The sequence below is a fragment of the Sphaeramia orbicularis genome, chromosome 8 (assembly GCF_902148855.1).
Source record: "Sphaeramia orbicularis chromosome 8, fSphaOr1.1, whole genome shotgun sequence".
NCBI classification, from domain to species: Eukaryota; Metazoa; Chordata; class Actinopteri; order Kurtiformes; family Apogonidae; genus Sphaeramia; species Sphaeramia orbicularis.
The window spans coordinates 41,616,027-41,635,758 of NC_043964.1; the positions used below are offsets into that span (position 1 = coordinate 41,616,027).

General features: G+C 39.0%; 3 protein-coding genes and 1 non-coding gene across 5 annotated transcripts; 1 reads left to right on the forward strand and 3 right to left on the reverse strand.

Moving 5' to 3' along the window:
- The first annotated feature begins 816 nt into the window (after window positions 1-816).
- On the forward strand, window positions 817-8,144 carry st13 (ST13 Hsp70 interacting protein). 2 transcript variants are annotated; one of them, XM_030140666.1, is made up of 13 exons: window positions 817-973; window positions 1,337-1,476; window positions 2,433-2,481; window positions 2,586-2,676; window positions 2,980-3,053; window positions 3,208-3,274; window positions 3,370-3,454; window positions 3,929-4,039; window positions 4,262-4,364; window positions 4,514-4,630; window positions 5,312-5,351; window positions 5,668-5,759; window positions 7,473-8,144. In XM_030140666.1, exons 2-13 carry the CDS (start codon window positions 1,367-1,369, stop codon window positions 7,599-7,601), a joined length of 1,068 nt encoding a protein of 355 aa, XP_029996526.1. In that variant the 5' UTR covers window positions 817-973; window positions 1,337-1,366; the 3' UTR covers window positions 7,602-8,144. The 2 variants fall into 2 exon arrangements, with proteins under 2 accessions (XP_029996526.1, XP_029996527.1); XM_030140667.1 differs by having other exon boundaries at window positions 5,671-5,759.
- Window positions 8,145-8,766: 622 nt separating this feature from the next.
- rbx1 (ring-box 1, E3 ubiquitin protein ligase) lies at window positions 8,767-10,685 on the reverse strand. The gene is made up of 5 exons (XM_030140668.1): window positions 10,552-10,685; window positions 9,641-9,719; window positions 9,461-9,531; window positions 9,096-9,181; window positions 8,767-8,933 (listed from the first exon to the last, which is right to left on the reverse strand). Exons 1-5 carry the CDS (start codon window positions 10,681-10,683, stop codon window positions 8,921-8,923), a joined length of 381 nt encoding a protein of 126 aa, XP_029996528.1. The 5' UTR covers window positions 10,684-10,685; the 3' UTR covers window positions 8,767-8,920.
- Window positions 10,686-10,841: 156 nt separating this feature from the next.
- On the reverse strand, window positions 10,842-10,913 carry trnaq-cug (transfer RNA glutamine (anticodon CUG)). Its single transcript has one exon. It is a non-coding gene; the product is annotated as a tRNA-Gln (tRNA).
- A 911-nt stretch (window positions 10,914-11,824) lies between these two features.
- Window positions 11,825-19,568, reverse strand: chadla (chondroadherin-like a). The gene is made up of 10 exons (XM_030142250.1): window positions 19,410-19,568; window positions 18,775-18,969; window positions 18,523-18,678; window positions 16,357-16,502; window positions 15,237-15,475; window positions 13,384-13,646; window positions 12,942-13,278; window positions 12,512-12,864; window positions 12,231-12,397; window positions 11,825-12,130 (listed from the first exon to the last, which is right to left on the reverse strand). The coding sequence occupies exons 1-10, from the start codon at window positions 19,566-19,568 to the stop codon at window positions 11,833-11,835; spliced, it is 2,313 nt and encodes a 770-aa protein (XP_029998110.1). The 3' UTR covers window positions 11,825-11,832.
- Window positions 19,569-19,732: the final 164 nt, after the last annotated feature.

Here is a 19,732-nt window from a genome sequence, read left to right on the forward strand (position 1 = left end):
ACTAAGGCTTAATCCACCTGCTTTGCTACTTTCGACATATAAAATACCGATCTTGACAGCTGTTGACTGAATTAAAGAACACTAGCTGTCGTTTTTGATCGTTTTACACATTTAATTTGGCTTTCCACTATGTTTATTATATAGCCCATTAAGGCACTCATCATACATCATTATCCTTCACATGACAATGTCCATGCGTTGGCAAAGATTCACATTTTCTAACCTGGAGTTGTGTCACCTTCAAATGATTTTTCATATTTGTTAGAGATTATATCCTCTTGCGACCCAGCAATGCATTTTTATCCTCTGTAGTGGACAAGAGTTTCACAGCTTTACTTTAAAGAAATGCTGTTCACTACAAAGGACATTCCAAAAAAAAAAAAAAAAAAAAACATGCATCTGAAAAAAATGTTGCATCATGCTGTTTCCAATCAAGACAATTATTTCATGTAAAATGGCCAACACTTTCCTGGGTGTGAGGAAGATATTATTTCCGTGGCTGCTCTGAGTCTGAGTAACAACAGGCTAAAGTTTTGTTAACTTGATGTATTTGGATGTGCACTTGACCAAAAATTCTCAAACTCAACTGTTTGACTGGTTGAGACTTCTTAGTGTCAGAACATCCTGGCAGTCTTTACTCAGGGGAAAAATTATAACTATTGGTTGCATGTTTCTTGGTTGATCTTTTTGTCCCGAATTTTATCTCGCAGGGTGACATTTGTAAGGCAGCAGCTTGTGTTATGAAAACTTAACCCTTAACTCGAACAGGATGTGGGTTGAGTTCTGCCTGACAGATTAAACTCAGGGAATCATTTCCGCCTAACATGTGTTTGGTCTGTCCCACAACTCGCCTGAATGAAACACAGCAGCGACCCCATTACCAAGGAAGCTGTGTAGTAGCGACGAAAACGGCCGCAGTCCAGCCTGCAGACTTTTCCTCTCGTGTGTCAGTGTTTCTTTTGTCGTTGATCAGGTGCGTTTCTGTCTGAATCCAGGGGGTTAATGGATGCTTTTTAAAGATGAATTTAATTAACCACTGCTCGTATTGCAGCTAGCTAAAGCCGTTATCATGCGTCATTAAAAGACTGACGGATGCACATTTCCAGAAACTTCTGTCTTTCAGTCCTCTGAAAAGTCAATAATGCTAGATGTGCATTGTCTCTTATTTGTGTTTGCTAGTATTCTGTGAAGTGTGTAGTGAGTGAGTTCGATAATCTTATTCCGTCCCTTAGCATAGCTAGCGCACCAACGTATTAGCTTTGTAACCGCGCGGATAAACAAAGCTAGATTCAGCTAAGTTGTTGGTTTATCTCTCTCTCCTTTTCCACGGATGTAGCGCGCTGTGTGCTGAAAGTGACAGAGCAGAATGGACCCACGAAAAGTGTCAGAGTTGAAGGGTTTCGTGCAGTTATGCGAATCCAATCCTGGGATCCTGCACCTTCCTGAGATGAGCTTCTTCCGGACCTGGATACAGGGGTTTGTCTACCTTGGAATAATTGTTGCTTCCTTCCATAATGTCAACATGCTGCACAGTTATCCAGTCTGGACGTGTATGTAAATGATTAATTGGAGGTTATTTTGATACTCTGAAACAAAGTTGCATAGAGTAGTCTCTCAACATGAAAACGCATAGGTTAACACGTGCCTGTCCCGCCCACCTCCCACTAAAGGATCCTGGACCCCAGGCTTCATGTGGACCTGCACACCTCTCTGGAGAAACTGTCATTGTGGGCACATTTTGGCTCGTCTGCATAATGTTAAATGTGTTTTGAGCTCTTGGCTTTATGGTTAAGATTATAATAAAACTCAGGCTAAAACAAAGAAATGCATAATGTCCATGAGACACGAGTATAACAACCAGAGATGTGCATCAGAACCATTAGTGACTTGTCCCTGATGTAGCTTTAAAACTGCAATCATAGTAATCACCAGTCAAGTAAGGCTGTATGATGTACCTATGTATAACATAAGATGATAGAAAATGTTTGCTTTTTCATATTTCATTTTATCCATGTATTTTGTGGGTCACAAACAACACACTTTTCAGCAGTATTTTTTGTTAATTGGGTGCTTTGCCTTCTCTCTAGGAAAAATTTGCATGAAGGCAACAAAAACCAACATGGAGTAGAATGAGCGTGACACGTACTGTAGTATTTCTGATCAGTTGTTATTGTGGATGTTCCAAACTGAAGGAAAAAATATTTGAATGTGAAGAAGGAAAACTGAATGCTCACCTTACTATTTGATTCAGGGAGTTCATAGTTGTGTATAGAAGTTTGGGCAACTATGTAGCGCCGCATGCCTAAAAAAAAATCTAGGACTCTATTTTAAATTAGTTTAACCAAATAGTTTATAAGCGATGACATGCATGGTCACAGTCTTGATGATGCACACATTGCTGTTGTTGATTCTTCACATTTTTACTTTTGCAGGATGGGTGCAACAATCCCTCCCCCACCCAAAGGAGGGGACTCCTGCAAGGTGAAAAGCATAAAGCATGTTTTGTATTTTTATTCTTATGTAATTAATGTTTATTAAAATGATTTGTTTTAACTAAGTTGTCATCACATATGTCTGACTCATAGGGAGGCTGTCCATGTGGTCCTTCATCTACATCAGCCTCGGCCCCACAGCCTGAGCCTCCTGTTCCATCTGAGAGTGAGGAGAGTGAAATAGGTAATGTCTCCATCTCACTTTAGACAAGGCTTACATTTACCAGTGTATCCTTGTTTTCATACTGTGTGGATGTTTCAGGTGTAAACTAAAAGACAGATTTTGTATCCTCCCATAGTTCATTCAATAACATGGGACAGGGTTATGAAAAAAAAAAAAAAAGGCTAACCCCTTTACTTATAGTTTGTCATGCTGCTACAACTCTGAGTAAAGATATGTACTGTATATATTTTGTATTTGTTTGTTCCAACTGGAGGATATTGTGAAATGCTGGGTTAATCTGTCTGTTTTTGGGTTTTTTTTCAGAGATTGATAAAGAGGGAGTGATCGAGCTGGACACTGACGAACTGCAGGAAATGGGAGAATATGAAAATATTGAGGTAAATGTTTCTGTAAACAGAATAGAATACATTTAGATTTCTTTTAACTGTTTAACCATTTTTGTAAGCCCTTTTACCTTTGCAAATGAACTGGAATATAAGAAGTTTTAAACACCTCTACAGAGTTAGTTTGACTGTCCGTGTGTCTCCTCAGGTCTCAGAGGAGATGATGGACCAGGCGAATGAGAAGAAGATGGAGGCCATCAACGCTTTAGGAGAGGGTTAGTTAACGTTTATCCCAGAAAGCAATAGGGACATGGAGATTTTACATTTTTGTCATCTTTTCTAATCTTGAGTGTCTATATTTTTTACTTAGGTGAATTACAGAAAGCCCTGGATCTTTTCACTGAAGCCATCAAGCTGAATCCCTGTGTAGCCATCATGTATGCCAAGAGGGCAAGGTGAAACTGATTCTTCTTTTAGAGTCGTCTGAATATTTATTGTTTTAGAGCTGGTCTATGAACCTATTTTTTGTCTATTACTTGATGAGAAAACCTGCACCATAAAATTGACATTGATGCTTCCACTGGGAACCTTTCTTGCTCGACAAAAAATCAAAATGCAACCTGTTTGCTGTAATATATTCATTGTAAACCCGTTTCAGCGTTTATTACATAACAGTGGTGCCTTATTTTATTACAGCATATAGATTAGATATAGATTTAATGTACAAAATACTTTTGAATTATAAAATATCACAAATTCATGTAGACAGAAAAAAATACATTTAATCCACAGCACAGAAAAAAATGTAGACAGAATATTTTTTGCCATATCTCCCAGCTCTATACTTATTGTCATTATTAATGCTAATTTTGGCTTTTCTCTCTACAATGGATTACTCTGAGCATAACTAGGTGTTTTGTTTCTGTTAGTGTCTATATCAAGATGCAGAAACCCAATGCAGCCATAAGAGACTGCAACAGAGCTATCAGTATCAACCCAGACTCTGCACAACCTTACAAGTGGAGGGGAAAAGCTCACAGGTACATCTCTCCCAACACTGTCCCAAGAGCTTTAACATGTAAGAAAAGAAACCCAAGCCCTCAGTGTAAACACAAGTACTTCACACCTGAGCTTGTTTGACAGCTAACATTTACATCAGACTGTAACTTATACTCAGGTTCAACGACTTGTGCCGTCTGGTTGGTGATCTAATAGTACTACATTTTGCCCTGTGCCGTATGTGTATGTGGTTGGTGCTGCAGGCTGCTGGGGCATTGGGAGGAGGCAGCCAAAGACCTGGCAACAGCCTGTAAACTGGACTATGACGAGGACGCCAGTGCATTACTGAAGGAAGTCCAACCTAAGGTAAAGTTTTCAAAGCCTTAAGTATTTGCCTGTAGTGGTTTTAATGTTACTTAAATGCTCACAAGTGTTTGCTGTGATGACTGACAAGCAATGGTAATCTGTGAGTTTATGGTATGTCATATTTATTTATTATTTCCCTCCATTTCCAGGCTAACAAAATCATAGAGCACAGACGCAAATATGAGCGCAAAAAGGAAGAGAAGGAGATCAGGGAAAAAAAGGAGCGGATAAAGAAAGCCAGGGAGGAGCAGGCACAAGCTCAGAGGGTGAGTAACTGAAGCCAGAATTTAGGATTTCCCAGTTCAGATATGAAAATTAAAATTCCAGAAACAAGTAGGACAAGTAAAAAATATCCTCCATAATTTTGTCACCATTGATAATGTTTACAATATTTCATCAGTGAAGCGGTTTTGTTTTTCAGTAATAGTATGCTGTTAATTCCTTGTTTGTAGTTGTCACACTTCAGTTGCAGCATTCATAGTTTTCTTTTAGTTTTTAGGTAATTTATTTATGGTGTTTTGTTTTAACTTTTTTACTTGACTCCAACAGAACCTGGCACAAAACATTCCATGTGCTGGGCTGTTGTAATGGTGAATAAAAAATCTTGAACCTTAAAAATGAAAAATAATTGTTGCATAATAATTGCAGTTCAGGAGGTCTGATTAAGTGGCAGAGCAATTTACGCTAATTTGTTGATAGTTGCTGTACACTTCAAAAGGAAACAATTACACTGTGATGTTTGTACCTCTGCATGTTCAACCTTCCCTTTTGTGTGACTTTTTTTGTGTATATTAAAAATTCTGGATATTTCATTCTATTTTTCATCGTTTGAAACCATTGAAATGAGACTTTACTAAGCATTTTAGAAGTTATAATAAGCCTCGTAAAACAGCTGCTGCTGCAGTGTTAAACTTGTTCTGTTCTGTGGATGTGTTGTCCGTCCACAGGAAGAAGAAGCAAGACAGTACGGAGGTGGATACTTCCCAGGTAAGAGGATGGAAACAAATGGATTCATTGCATGAAGGGATGAAGGATTCACCCAGTTAACACTGCTGATATTTTAAGAAAAAGACAACAGTATTCTTGCATAAGATTACATGATGAGCTACTATTTATTTAACTGAATAAATGAGACATATCTTGATTGAGTTAGTTTCTAGTTTTATTTAGTTTCACTTTTACATCTCTGTTGTTCTACAAGTGTTACATATGGCTCTTAATAAGACAGATGATTAAGATTTGGTCAAAAATCAAAGTGTGTGAAGTGTTCGTACAGCTCCAGTTTATCACTGATGTTTTGCAGCGGGTCCTGCTGGATTCCCAGGTGGAGCTCCTCCAGGCATGCCAGGTCTTGGTGATCTTCTAAAGGACCCTGAACTGCTCAATGCCATGAAGGTGATTTACCACATTTATTCCTGTTTAAAAGTTAACCTCGGAATCTAAAAAATCCACATCTATCTTTAGCAGCTCTCTTCTCTTGGTCCAAATCAAAATACTAAATATAAAGTTGGATGACCTGATGCCATTTCATGTTGCAATGGAAAAGTGAAGCCAGAATGTCATGACAAGGAGAATGTCTGTGATGAGCCGAATAGTATTTTAACATCACCTGAATTATCACATATTTTACCCACCACTGAGACTTCAAAAAACAGTGATCGCTATTAGCTAAAGTGTTGTGTCATGGGCTACCTTTTCTGCTTTTCTGTCAGTATGAGGTGCAATAGTCGTTTGTGCTCAGATGACCTGAATTACAACACGCTAAAACGATTGGAATGTTTCAACATGAAGCCAAGAAATGTATTGCACACTAAACCTTTTAACTCAAGTGGATGGTGCAGTCCACACCACAACTATAATAACAGAGAATGATAGAACTGTCTCAAATGTGAAATTGTTCCCAAACACCGACAACCAATCAAAATACATCTGAATTTCCAGGTCATCATGTTCAACAAATCGTGTATATATTGTATTTTTCAATGATACCATAAAACAGATGTTAATGAATGAAATTTGTCCTCAGAAGATCAGTGTTGGATTGTCCTGACCCCCCATGCCTTTTGTGTGAATTTTTTGAACCCACACCCATTAGGTTTCCTTTCTCTACCCAGTGTACAATGGTATCAAGTCATCACTGTGCATTTTGGGCTCTGACGAAGCTCCATTCATCAATGTGGATGGATGCTAACATAACTTTTCAGGGTTTCTGCAGGTCATTAAAAAGCATTAAAAGTCATTAAATAGATTTTATGAAAATTAAGGCCTTAAATGACATTAAAAAGCATTAAATTCCATGTCCAGAGGCAATAAAAAATTAAATACACATGATGGAAAAAAAACATTGTCATTCAAGATTTTGACTAAATAATAATTTTGATCGGAAGTATAATGTGGTGATTGACAGGCAGAACCCTTTAATTGGCTATTGTTTATGGCAGATGCACTAAGTCACAACACTGGATGCTTGGAATGCCACATGCTGTGAGCGTGCTTATGCTGTGGCGAAAGAACAGAGGGAATATTGGCAAATGTTGGAAAAATGGGAAAATGCAAGTTTCAGCAGAAGTGATTGGAGGAGGAACTATTCAGAACCTGGTTAAAGTCTGTCGATGGTAAACTGTCATGTATATATAAAACTATATATAAAACTGTATCTGTAGTTGGACATGGGCATTAAATTTGTTTAAAGTGGCATTAAAAGCATTAAATTAGATTTGCTGATACCTGCAGAAACCCTGTTATTATCTATAAGTATGCAGCCCCTAGGTATCCTCACAGTTGCTCACTCACAAGAGTTGATTGTTATATTTCAAAGGTGTTTCTTCAAATGGCTACAGTATTTGTGCTTTTGGCAGTGAGGAATAGAGAACCGTTATGTTTTTTTTTTTTTTTTTTTTTTTCAAAAGGATTAAAAGCCTTTCTGCATAGAGCAACCTCTGTGTCACTGGAGCCCAACATCTGCTTTCTACCCTAATAACCATTTTCCATAATCTGAGAATGATTGAAACCTGCTGTGATTCATCTAGACTAAATGGAGTATGTTTTCTGTTGGTTCTGCTCTTTTTGTGAGTAAAGGTGACCTTTTTTGTGTGTATTAATCCACAGGACCCTGAGGTGATGGCCGCCTTCCAGGACGTGGCTCAGAATCCGGCCAACATCACCAAGTACCAGAACAACCCCAAAATCATGGCCCTTGTCACCAAATTGAATGCCAAATTTGGAGCTTCACCATAGAGGGGAGGAGGGAGACGGTCTTATGTGGTCAACAAATCTGAAGAGCCACAATGCTTTTCAACTATTATTCCACTGTGTGCAAATCCAACGGAGGGGCTGGTGGCAGGTGTAATTGGTGTGGAGTAGAGGACGTGTGGCATCTTTTTAAATGTTCTTTATCAGCCTGTTAGCACTTAGAATTGTCTCAACAAAGCAACCTGATGGTTAGCAGTCAGAAGACCTGAGTGACAAGGTCTGATACTTAGACAACCCCTGACCCTTCTCAGCTCGGACTTTACTTAAAACCACCAGTCAACAGTTCTTAACCTGCATCTGGAAAAGCCCAGCAAGAAGCTCACAAACATTTTTACAGCCATTTATTAAGTGGTCTTGCTTCAGCTACCACTCTTTGTTTTTTCATTCTCAGAGTAAAGCTGAACTCACACAATTGTTGACACTTATCAGACCAGTTATTGGAAAAGCAAAAAATACAGGTTACTAATCTTGATGTCTGACCCTGTTGGCAAAATAATGCACAATAAATAAATCCTTTACTGCAGCAAACACGTTTGATGTTCTTTCTTAGTTCACTTCTTTCCTGGAAATGTAGTTAACAAGCAAAATGTAAAAATCATTGGATTTTATTTCCTAACCACTAAACAGCTTTGGAGATCAGGTGTAATTTTCTGTAGCAATTGTGACTGTCATTGATTTAAATACATTTTTATTCTATATGTAAAGCAAACATATCATTTGTCTTTACCATGTTAAAACTGACGGATTTACATTTTGTCAGTGATCCAATAATTATTTCCAAAGCCTTACATTAAAGATGGTTTTAGACATGTTGATGCCAAATCAAAAAAAGAATTGTAAGAAATAGTTTTAACTGCATATCTATTTACTAAATACTGAAGTGAGTGTTTACAGGTGGTGTATAAAGTCAGGCTCAGAGAGGAGAGTACTTAATCCAACTGCATCTGTCTCAGAGGATTACTGCTCTATAACACATGCTCAGTTCCTCGCTCTCATTTGCACTGAGTAACATCTGATTTGACCCAGCAACTGTCCTGTCACCACACCCAGTGCTGCAAAATTTCATCTAATTCAACATAAGGTATTTCTCTTTTTGGAAAAACCATGCTGATCCATGAGAAACTGTTGGGTAAACCACCAGGGCAGAAACCTGTTTTGTCACAACAGTTTTATTTGTGTACTTACAACATAACAAAATAAAGACGTAGGAGTAAGGGACATTTATGGTTACAAGCGGGAGGGAGAAAGAGATGCAGGACAGGTGATTCTTGTGGAAGCCAGGAACAAAGTAGATGAAAATACAGCTAGTGTCCATATCTGTGAAAAGACAAGAAATAGACCAATGGGGAGGTAAATAAGGTACTCAAAATACAACTCTCAATTTTAAGTCAAATAAGGATCCAAGATAACACTCAGACTTCTGTCTAAAGCTATGTCCGTATACTTCACTTGACAGAATTTACATTTAACAATACTTACTTCTGAAACTCCCACTCCCTGTTGTCTAGAGGGCACACCTGTCTGGTTTTTAGCCAACGGGAAATACAGTGGAAATGGAAAGCATGCTGTTGAAGAGGAAAACACAAACAGGAATATTATAGGTCTTGGGATGACCAGATAAAGACAATCATTTCATTTTAAGTGTACATCTTGAGTTATACATTGTAATTCTTAGTTTTGCCTGAAAAACAAGTCTTTGTCTTTTCATTTGCATCTAGTCTCAGGATGTGCGATATCCACCGCTGACATTTTTATATTCCATATTCCAGTGGAGGACTGTAAAGACCCAACACACATCAGATTATTTCACCCAAGGAATTGTATTTCAGATGATGGAAACTCACATTGCAGACACCCCAGGCAACTGTGCACTCCTCAGAGGTTGCAGAAGCTTGGTTAGCCTGACACTCTATACCTGAAGGGAGAGGAGAAATTGTATTCAAAAAAAAAAAAAAAAAAAAAGTATAATGACAACGATGACAGGCATGTGCCCAGAAAGCTAAAAGCTGTCAATGTGTACTCACAGAGGTCCATGATGTGGTTCCTACAGATAGCACAGTTATCCACCACAATGTCCCAGGCCCACAGTGCCACAGCATTCCACTGGTGGGAAAATCCCAAATATGAATTAAGACATTTACCAGAGCTTGTTTTGTTGACACAAACTTTGGGACTGGATAACGGGCGCACCATTGTAGATCACAACGTGGAATCATTTCTGACTGACCCTGTAAACCTGGCAGCTCATAAATACGACAGGAACACCAGTGTGATTTAAGGCAGTGAACAGTGTGTGTGAATTGGGAAACATTAAGACTCCTCAATGTCATGGCTAAGTAGATCTGTGTAGGGTGGTTCTTTAGCTAACACCTTTAATTAGTACACAAAACTTAATGCCGTGTTTAATTAATCATGAACATATTGATCATACAAACTGGTAGGCTATTACATTTTGGCCGGATTTAACCCCATTGCAGAAAAAGACGAAGTCAGTTTTTACGGTTTGACTCATTGTGGGGCTACCATTCAGGGCAGTGAAGATTATCTATGATCATCATTTCAGTCACCGCATTAAGAGGTCTCCCGTTTAGATTAAGCTAGGATATGTTAACTGATACCCCTGGGATTTAAGAATAATTACACATCAATTTTTTAACCAGAACTGAAAATAAATTTCACTCATAAAACTATAAGTTAACTAAACTTTGAGAATCCAAAACGAGAAGTGCAAATTCATTGTGTGTAGCAGGCTAACAGCTAGCTAAATTCTGCCCCACTTATCGCTAACGCAGTAAGCTAGCATTAGCATGCTAACAGCAGGTAGCTAACTTGGTTTTCGTTACACTCGGTGAGTTGTATTAGTCACGATTTGAGACTGTTACCAGACTGCTAAGTGGTTTATCAATACGGTCACGAATGAAGTTTTATTTTATACCTTCTTCACTTCAAATCGCTTCTTGCTTGCTCCACTGTTTGTGCCGCTCGGCGTATCTACATCCATAGCTGCTGCCATCTTGCACAGACAATTTCGGCGTGACGGTGTCGCCACCCGGAAGAAACACAGCATTTTCCGCTGGTGTATGTGCCTAAAGTAATTATTGTTGTATTTTATGAAATGGTGTTTATTTTGAAGTGCATGAACTTATGTTATGTTGCCTAAATTATATACATTACTTGCTATAATATTAGCAAGATATCAAAATGTACGGGTAGGAAAAGAAACACAGGTTCCACCGAGATTTGAACTCGGATCGCTGGATTCAGAGTCCAGAGTGCTAACCATTACACCATGGAACCCCGTTAACGACTCTGAGAAAGTCTATATTTTTATAATATCATCATGGCTTTACGACAGTAAATTACATATGAATGTATATTTCAGCTGAATTGTATGATTTTACTTTCTTTTTCATCTTGCTATAGTTCACTGTAGCGAAATTAAGCACACCTTTGTATATCAAGGATGTTACTGTACCTGTTATTCCATAAAATGACAATATTAATAAAATAGAAAATGTATATTTTCCATAATACCTAGTAGTTTGTCTGAGATGCGATATATTTTTTAAAATAAAAGTCCTATGGGAATATATAGAACATGCGAAGATATAGAGTAGATGTGCTGTCAAAAATAATTTTAGAAAATCTATTATACACAATGAATGGTACAACATATTCTGCAGGACTGGTAATAGAAGTGGCTGGAGACGGTATTTCTTTTATTTCTTATCATGATGGTGATGACTTTTTCTATCTATCTATCTATCTATCTATCTATCTATCTATCTATCTATCTATCTATCTATCTATCTATCTATCTATCTATCTATCTATCTATCTATCTATCTATCTATCTATCTATCTATCTATCTATCTATCTATCTATCTATCTTTTTCTTTCTTTCTGGCAGGGACATTGTACAGTTATTAGCTGTACCAGAGCTAAGTTCAAGCTAATTTACATGTGTGATCCCTGGGCAATAGACAGAGATAACATCACCAGAGATTTAAACTATTATTATTATTATTATTATTATTATTATTATTATTAGTAGTAGTAGTAGTAGTAGTAGTAGTAGTAGCAGCTGTGTTTGTATCCTTTACAAAGGAGAATACACGTTACATCCACACAATTGTAATTAAGGCACTTTATTAAATCACTGTTGTAGCAAACCCAGAATCAACATTCCCAGGCAGATAAAGAAAAGTAAAGGTATCACTGTGTTTTATTTTTCTTTGTTGCCTTTGATGCCACAGATTTCTTGGTAGCTTTGGCTGCTTTTACTTTGGGTTTGGCAGATGCAGCTCTGACTGCAGGGGTCTTCTTAAGGCTGGGTTTTGGTTTGGTTTTCTTCACTTTTGAAGGTTTGGGTGGCACAATGACCTCAGTCTGTGGAGGAGAACCAGTTTCTGGGCAGGACTTAAAGACATGGATGTCTCTAACCTTCTGACCTTTGAGCTCAGGGGGGCTGCTACATGTGGCAACAACCTCCAAATTCACGTTCTCCATCCACCTGAGAGACAGATGAAGGGAGACACAGACAGATTACTGTGGTTAGATTTATTAAGGTCTCAGCTTCTCCTAAAAGAACATTAAGGAACATTTTAACTGACCTTCGTAGAGGCAGCAGAGGGCAGTCACACAGCAGGGGGTTGTCTTGCAGGTCGACCACCTCCAGGCCAGTTAACAGGCTCAGGTCAGGAACCTCCTGTAGCTTGTTTCCTCTAACAGTCAGAGCCCTCAGTCCTGCGCCTAGACCTGCCAGAGCATCTCGAGACATCTGGACAAGTGTAGATTTAAAATAAGTCATGTGCTATTGATCCTGATTTTTGAGACGAATGTGTGGATATTGCTTTGGACTAGTGAAAAGTATTAAGTTGAAATAATGGACTACCTGCTCCATGTCCATCTTGTCCATGTTAAGCCTCTTCAGACTTTGAGATACCGACTGGAATGCGTATGGTCCCACCCAGCGAATTGAGTTATGAGACAGATTGATCTCCTCCAGATTAGCAGCCTTAGAAAGAGCTTGGGTAGGCACCTCCGTCAGCTGATTTGAATCTAGGTGAAGTACACCAAGGAGAGCAGAGTCCAGGGCATCCTTAGCAATAGATGAAATGGTGTTGTTGGTCAGATAAAGTTCCCTAAGGCTAGGAGTTACTGATGACAGCAAACCAGTGGGCTCTAGTTTGGAGATGGCATTTCGCTCCAGGTGTAACACGAACAGATTTGGTATGGCTGCCAGAGCTGCAGGAGAAAGTGTTTTTTTACTGTGTGTATCTTGTATTCATGTACAGCCAAATATGCACTAAATAACCACTTACCTGATCCCGGGAACTGTATCAGCCGGTTCCCTTCTAAGTGAAGGTAGGTGAGCTCAGGCAGTCCAACAAAGGCTTCTGGGTCCAAGGATGTGAGGTCATTGTCAGAAAGATACAAATAAAAGAGGTTTTTCATTCCCCTGAAGGCACCACTTTCTATTTCACGGATTTTGCAGAACTCCAGGTGAACAGAAACAACTTTGCTGGTTCCTGGGAAGCTGTTTTTTGGAATGTAGTGGAAGTGGTTGCTACGGAGGTCCAGCAGCTGCGTCACAGTGGGGAAGCCTCGGGGGACTTTGGTGTGGCCCCGGCCCTCACATGTAGCATGCTGGGCTTTGATCTAGGGAAAATTATTATTTCATCATGAAGTGTAATAATCTGTAAATCAGGAATAACACTCAAGTAGTATTATCTGCTCCTTGTCAGTACAACAACAAAAACTCACATCGCAGTCACAGTTGACTGGACACTTGACTTTGTGCTGGGGTTTGACTGTGGGTGGGGTGTTTCCTGGCTGCTCATCATTTTCCTCAGACTCCTCCTTCAGTGTCTCCCCTGGGCGGCATCGCAGACCCAGAGCAGTCATTGTCTCCAGCAGCTCATCTGAGAGGTGCGGTGGTCCAACACAGGATCCCAGGAGCTTCACACCACCCACACGAGCCCACTCTCTCAGGGGCCGCATGAAGCAGTTACAGTAGATTGGGTTGCCTTTAAGAAAAGTGCACAAAATGAAAATAAATAGAAGAAAATATTAAGCACATTGTTATCACCATCTTACGTCTTTAAATGTGTCTTTGTTTACTGCTGTGACTTAAGTCACGGTTGCACTGACAGGTTTCATTCAATCTGACATTAATTCTGATCCAAGTTTAGCAAATTTAGATTGAGAATGAATACATAATGCACTGTTTTGTTTAACAATTCCAGCATCTTAAAATTCATTATCATAAAACTCAGTTAAGTTGAGTATGTCACTAAATTTACTTTAAGCAAAAGTCCTCATTCAATATTAGGTTTGTTGGTTTAGTAAAGTTCTAATGATCAAATGTATTTCTCAGTCTCTGTATTAAGATACAATCTGGATATCTGGGGAGTATGTACAGCGGCAAAAACAAAAGTTTCATGGAAAAAATGTATTTAGTGTGACTCCCCTTTGCCCTTAACACATCTTTATTCCTTTTGTTAAGACAATATGAGATTTATTGTATTCGTTTTCTGATGTTTTATACCAGGTTTCATTCAACACGTCAAACATTTCTAACTGTTTGTGCTGCTTCTTATGATGGGGACAGGGGTCACACTAAAAACTGACTTTAACCTTCAGAACCCATTTATTTCAGTTTTTTGTGTCTTTTAAGGCTTTGCACATATTTCCTGTAATTTCTTGGATCTGAAGAAAAGAAGATGAATAAATATGTATGTTCATTTCAACCCTCCAAAAATAATGAAGTTAAAAATAGCCTTAGACTTCTGCACAGTACTGTATGTTTAATAAATCTAAATGTATTTAAATAAGCCAAACTTAAAGTGAGTGTGGAGATGCTTGCTTACCCAAACTAGAAAAGCACTCGGAGAGCGCAGACCTCTGCCAAGGCAGATCAGGAGGAGGCAGGAGGAGGTAATAAGTTAAAATTTGGTGCAACAGAATAAAACTTTAATTGAAGATTAAAAACTAAACAGAGATTTAAAAATATACAGTATAACATTCAAAGGCCTAGAGCTATTTTTGTGGCAACTTCCAAATTAATTTTTCTCTACATTTAACCTTCCCCCAGTGATTTATCACCATTTATTATATTATATCTTCTGCATTTTACGTTTAAATTCAAAGGTTATCATATCGAAACAGAGAAAACTGAAGAAAAAGTGACTTTGCAGCAAAATGTATTTTGAACTAAATAAGTGTCTACAACCACAATCATTTGTCAAACAACTGTGGAATCAGTGTTCCAGAAGATGACAGTGTTATCATGTTCACTATGGAACCTCGGAACGTTCAAATAAATCATATCTGATTACGGAGAAAAGATGACAAACTGCATTTTACTTTAATTATTTACATGTACAGTATTAGTAGGATTAGTGGATCAGAAGTTACTAAACATTATAGATCAGTAGATGCTTGTGGTTGCTGGTGACTGTTTAGAACTTGAAGGGTTAATTAATCTGTCTTCATTTTAAACTTTAAACTTGGCAAACAACCACTTAAACTTCAACCATGATTTAATTTAGTTTAGAATTTAATCTTGTAAGTGCAACGGGTCAATGAACACCACTGTTGTCAGAATACACTCCTACCGGTCAGGTTGAGGCTGGTCAGCTGTGTGGGCCCTGACAGCGGCTCCAGGTACCGGAGCTGATTGTAGCTGAGGTCCAAGTGGGACAGAAGGGGGGCATGGCCCAAAGCCTGGTCTGATAGGTCCTGAAGGGACATGTGGTCAAGGTAGAGGTGTGTAAGCTTTGCCATGGAGATGGAGTCTTCACCAAGGTAGGTCATTGGGTTATGGCTCATGTCCAGGTGTGTGACCTCTGGGAGTCTTTACGGGAATGTGAAAGTGGAGAAAAAAGTTGACGATTGATTGCAAAGATCCACAACATGCTATCACATTTGGACTGTACCACTACAACAGACCAGTTAAAATATGCTTGGCAAGAGGATTTGGATCTAAGAATGACAGAAAATCAATAGACAAAAGCCCAAATGAATGTGCACTCCTCCTCTCTGTGCATACAACGCGGACTCTTGCTATTCAAGATCTTACATAGGCTACATTTGTCAAAGCTGAAACTGTAAAAAATGTTCCCCTCGGTAGATCCAATATGTGAGAGTTGCAGACAGCAGCTGGCCTCTCTAGCCCACATGTTTTGGAATTGTCCTAGTATCAAAGCTTATTGGAAAAATCTATTTCAATGTCCAAAATCATCAAAAGACAACTTAACCTTGATCCAACGATTGCTATCTTTGGAGTGAAGCTGGCTGCTGTTGAACTTTCAGACATTCATTTCAATATAAGTTTTGTGACGTTGCTGGCATGTAGATTAATTTTGTTAAATTGGAAACAAAAAATTCCACCCAACCAATTCAAGTTCATTACAAGATAATGAAACATTTACAGTAAAATAAATAAATAAACAAATAAATAAATAAATAAATATTTTTTACTGAGGGGAAAACTGGAAATATTTGATCAAACATGGCAACCATTCATGGACTTCTTTAGTATTTAGTAGTCTTTAGTATGACTGCTGAGCTTGACCTGGTAGTGATGTGATATCCTCTTGTTGGTGTTCCCTGTGCTGTTTGTTTGTGTGTGTATTTTGTGAAAAATGTGAAAGTATTAAAAAACATTTCTAGATGTAAAATTTTGACTCAAAGTATCATCTTTAGAATTTACGGTAATCCTAGATATAGTCCCACCTGGTCATGGTCTGAGTGGGAAAGAATTGCAGCTCATTGTGGTCCAAACTGAGGCGGCTGAGGGTGAACAGGCCAGTGAACGCCTCAGGTGCCAGGTTGTTCAGGGAGTTATGGCTAAGGCGAAGCCATTTGATGTTGTGGAGACCCTGGAAGAGGAGTCAGACTGATTTTATTTAATAATTGTGGGATGTTTCTACAGTATGTGTACATGACAGATACTTCCCTACTTCTTTGGAAAGAATAGCGGAACAAGGGAAGCAACTGTCAACTAGAAAATCCTACCAGAGAAATATATAGAAGTTCATAAAGACATTTATGCCTGCTTCATTGACTATCCAAAAGCTTCTGACAAAGTGAATCATGAAAAACTAATTGAGACACTGAAGAAAATAGATTTACATGAAAATTACAGTTCACTCATTGCAAACCAACAGTATATTGAAATCAGGAAACACATTCATTTAAAATCTGGAGAATATGCAGTAAAATTAAAAGAGGAGTTAGACAGGTCTGTGTGCTATCACCCCAGCTATTCAGTCTCTACACCGAGCACACATTTAGAAAATTAGAAAGAGTGCCAGGGCTCACTGTTGGCAGTTATATAATTTACAACCTACGCTATGCAGATGACATTGTACTATTAGCAGAAAAGAAAACTGACAATGATCTAGTTACAATGTTGGACAATAAAAGTGAGGAATAGGGGCTGAAAATGAATGTCAAGTAGGGATGCAAATCATCAATTAATTCATTAATCATTAGTTGGTTGACCTTATCGATCGATTAACGATTAACTGATAAGTGGCGATTTTCCTGAGAACCTGAATTTCTTTTTCAATATGGTCTATAAGAATAAAAGTTAAATATTGTTTATATACTTCATGAAAAAACTTCATGTCTTATTCCTTAATGATTGATTTATTGAACCATTGGATACAGTCAGTGTTTCCTCTGGAATTCATCTGTTGATGTGGCACTGTGTAATGGGGGGTGCACGCGCATGCGTTTCGCTGGTGGGTGGGTGCACGCGCATACGTTTCATGGGGGGTACTCGGCCGCACGCGTACAGTACAGCCGGGGGATGTGTGCGTGTTGGTTGGTAACCGTGCACATGCGTGTATCACTGTCCATCCTACCTATAATACTATAGGGGAACGGGGTGGTGCAGTCCGTGCTCCTGCAGAAGTGAAAGTGAAACTCTTCGCTCATTTATCTTCTCTCTACCTCCTGAAGCTTCACAAATGCACTACATACCTGTGACCCGAATCAGGAGCCTGGAAGATGTTTTCAACTTCTGTCTTACTGACCGTGGACTAGACCAACCTCCAGGGAAAACGCTCCGATATCGACCCCACATTTGTGCGTCTATGCAGTCAGGGGTGTACCACTTCCACAGACAGACGGGCCAGTCTGTGTATGGTTCCACCATGTCCATAAAGACATTCTAACTCATCAACACCATGATCCGGTTCGATGACTAGCTATCCCAGCCGTGACAATTAATCGTTAGTCGATTAATTGTTTACATCCCTAATGTCAAGAAGACCAAGAGTCGTCGTTAAAACAAAGAAACACTTACCAACACTAAAAATTAAAATAGATAGGAAAGTAGGAGAAGTGAAAAGTTTCCCATATCTAGGACAATTCATAACAGAAGACGGTCAGTCTAAACAAGAAATTAATTGGAGGATCTTTAAACAAAATACAAAATAATCCTCTACGCTACCCTATTAAAAATGCAGCTGCTGTAGTGCTACATATGGCCAATTTTGATGCATGCTTCTGAAACCTGGGCTCTTACTTTCATCTTAGAGAAAAAGATCAATGCTTTTGAGATGTGGGCATACAGAAGAATTGGTAAAAGCGTGAAAAGAGAGAATGACAATGTATCAGTGTTGAAAGAGGTGGGGGTCAATGATTAGTGCATTTTAAAAACCATACAAAAATAAAAACTAATGTGCTACAAACATATCAGACTACACAACTTACTACACAACTTACTACACAAAAAGAAAGAACTAAATTGGAAATTTTCAGGAGCAATCACAGATGAAAATCAACTGATTTTGGGAGATGGCAATGGATGGACAGAAGCAGAAGACCATGGCATCTAACCTCTGGAAGGAGATGCAACCCTGACGGCGATGATGATGTTGATGATCTTACCTGGAAGGCCATGTTGGGGATGTAAACCAGCTGGTTATGTGTGAGGGCCAGCATGTTGAGGAACCCGAGCTGTGTGAAGGCTCCTGGTTGGATCTCCTCTACACGATTATTATCCAGATTCAGCTCCTTTAGGGAAGAAAGGCCATCGAAAGACTCCTGCAGCAAATCAACAAGACCAAATGTTTTACCTATGAATTTAACTGAACATCAACTTATTCTGTTCTAAGTCACAGTTGTGCTCTCGTCTCAAACCTGATAAAGGATGTCAATTTTGTTGTGAGCCAGGTTTAAGGAGACTAGTCGGCCCAGGGTTCGGAAAGCGCCCTCTTTTACTTTGACAATGTTACAGCTCTGCAGGTTGAGGTGGGTGAGATAGGGCGTGTGGAGGAACGCCCCCCTGGGCAGCACCTGCAGGTTGTTGTTCTTCAGGTCCAGTTTGAGAGTAATCTATCAGAAGGTGAAGTCAGAGAGAGGATATTATATCTTTAAAACTGTAGCATATATATCCACGCACCTGACAAAAAAAATGCAACTTTAATTCATTCTTTATAGGTATTCAGTAATTCCCCCTGCCAAGGAGGTTATGTTTTTTGCCGGTGTTGGTTTGTCTGTGTGCAAGATAACTCAAAAAGTTAAGGACGGATTTGGATGAAAATTTCAGGAAATGTTGATACTGGCACAAGGAACAAATGATTAAATTTTGGTGATCAGGGGTGGGGGGGCCACTGATCTGCCTTGGCGGAGGTCTGCGCTCTCTGAGTGCTTTTCTAGTTGAGTCTGTTTTGTGACACTTCTAAAAAAGCAACAGTTGCCATTCAAAGCCTTGTTCCTCAAGCAGCTGCATGGAGTGAAGGGCAGATACTTCACTTTACTTTTGAATTCCTCACCTCATCCACAGTCGAGGGAATGTCTGTGAGGTTCTTGCCGACGCAGGCTACAGTGAGTTTGGAACTGTCACAGTTGCACATTCTGGGACATTTGGCGGCTTCCACGGGAGGACATAGTACTAAAATTGGCAGTAAGATCACAGCGAAGAAGAAACCCATCTGCGGTAGTAAAAAGTGTGTTAAAATGAATATACCAACTTTAGTGTCCTATATATACTGAATTTGTATGAGTAAATAGTGCACTTGAAAGAACTAAAGAACCCTTGAAGTAAAGTAGATGTTAAACTGTCACTGTTGTCAGTTTGATGACAAATATTTAAAAT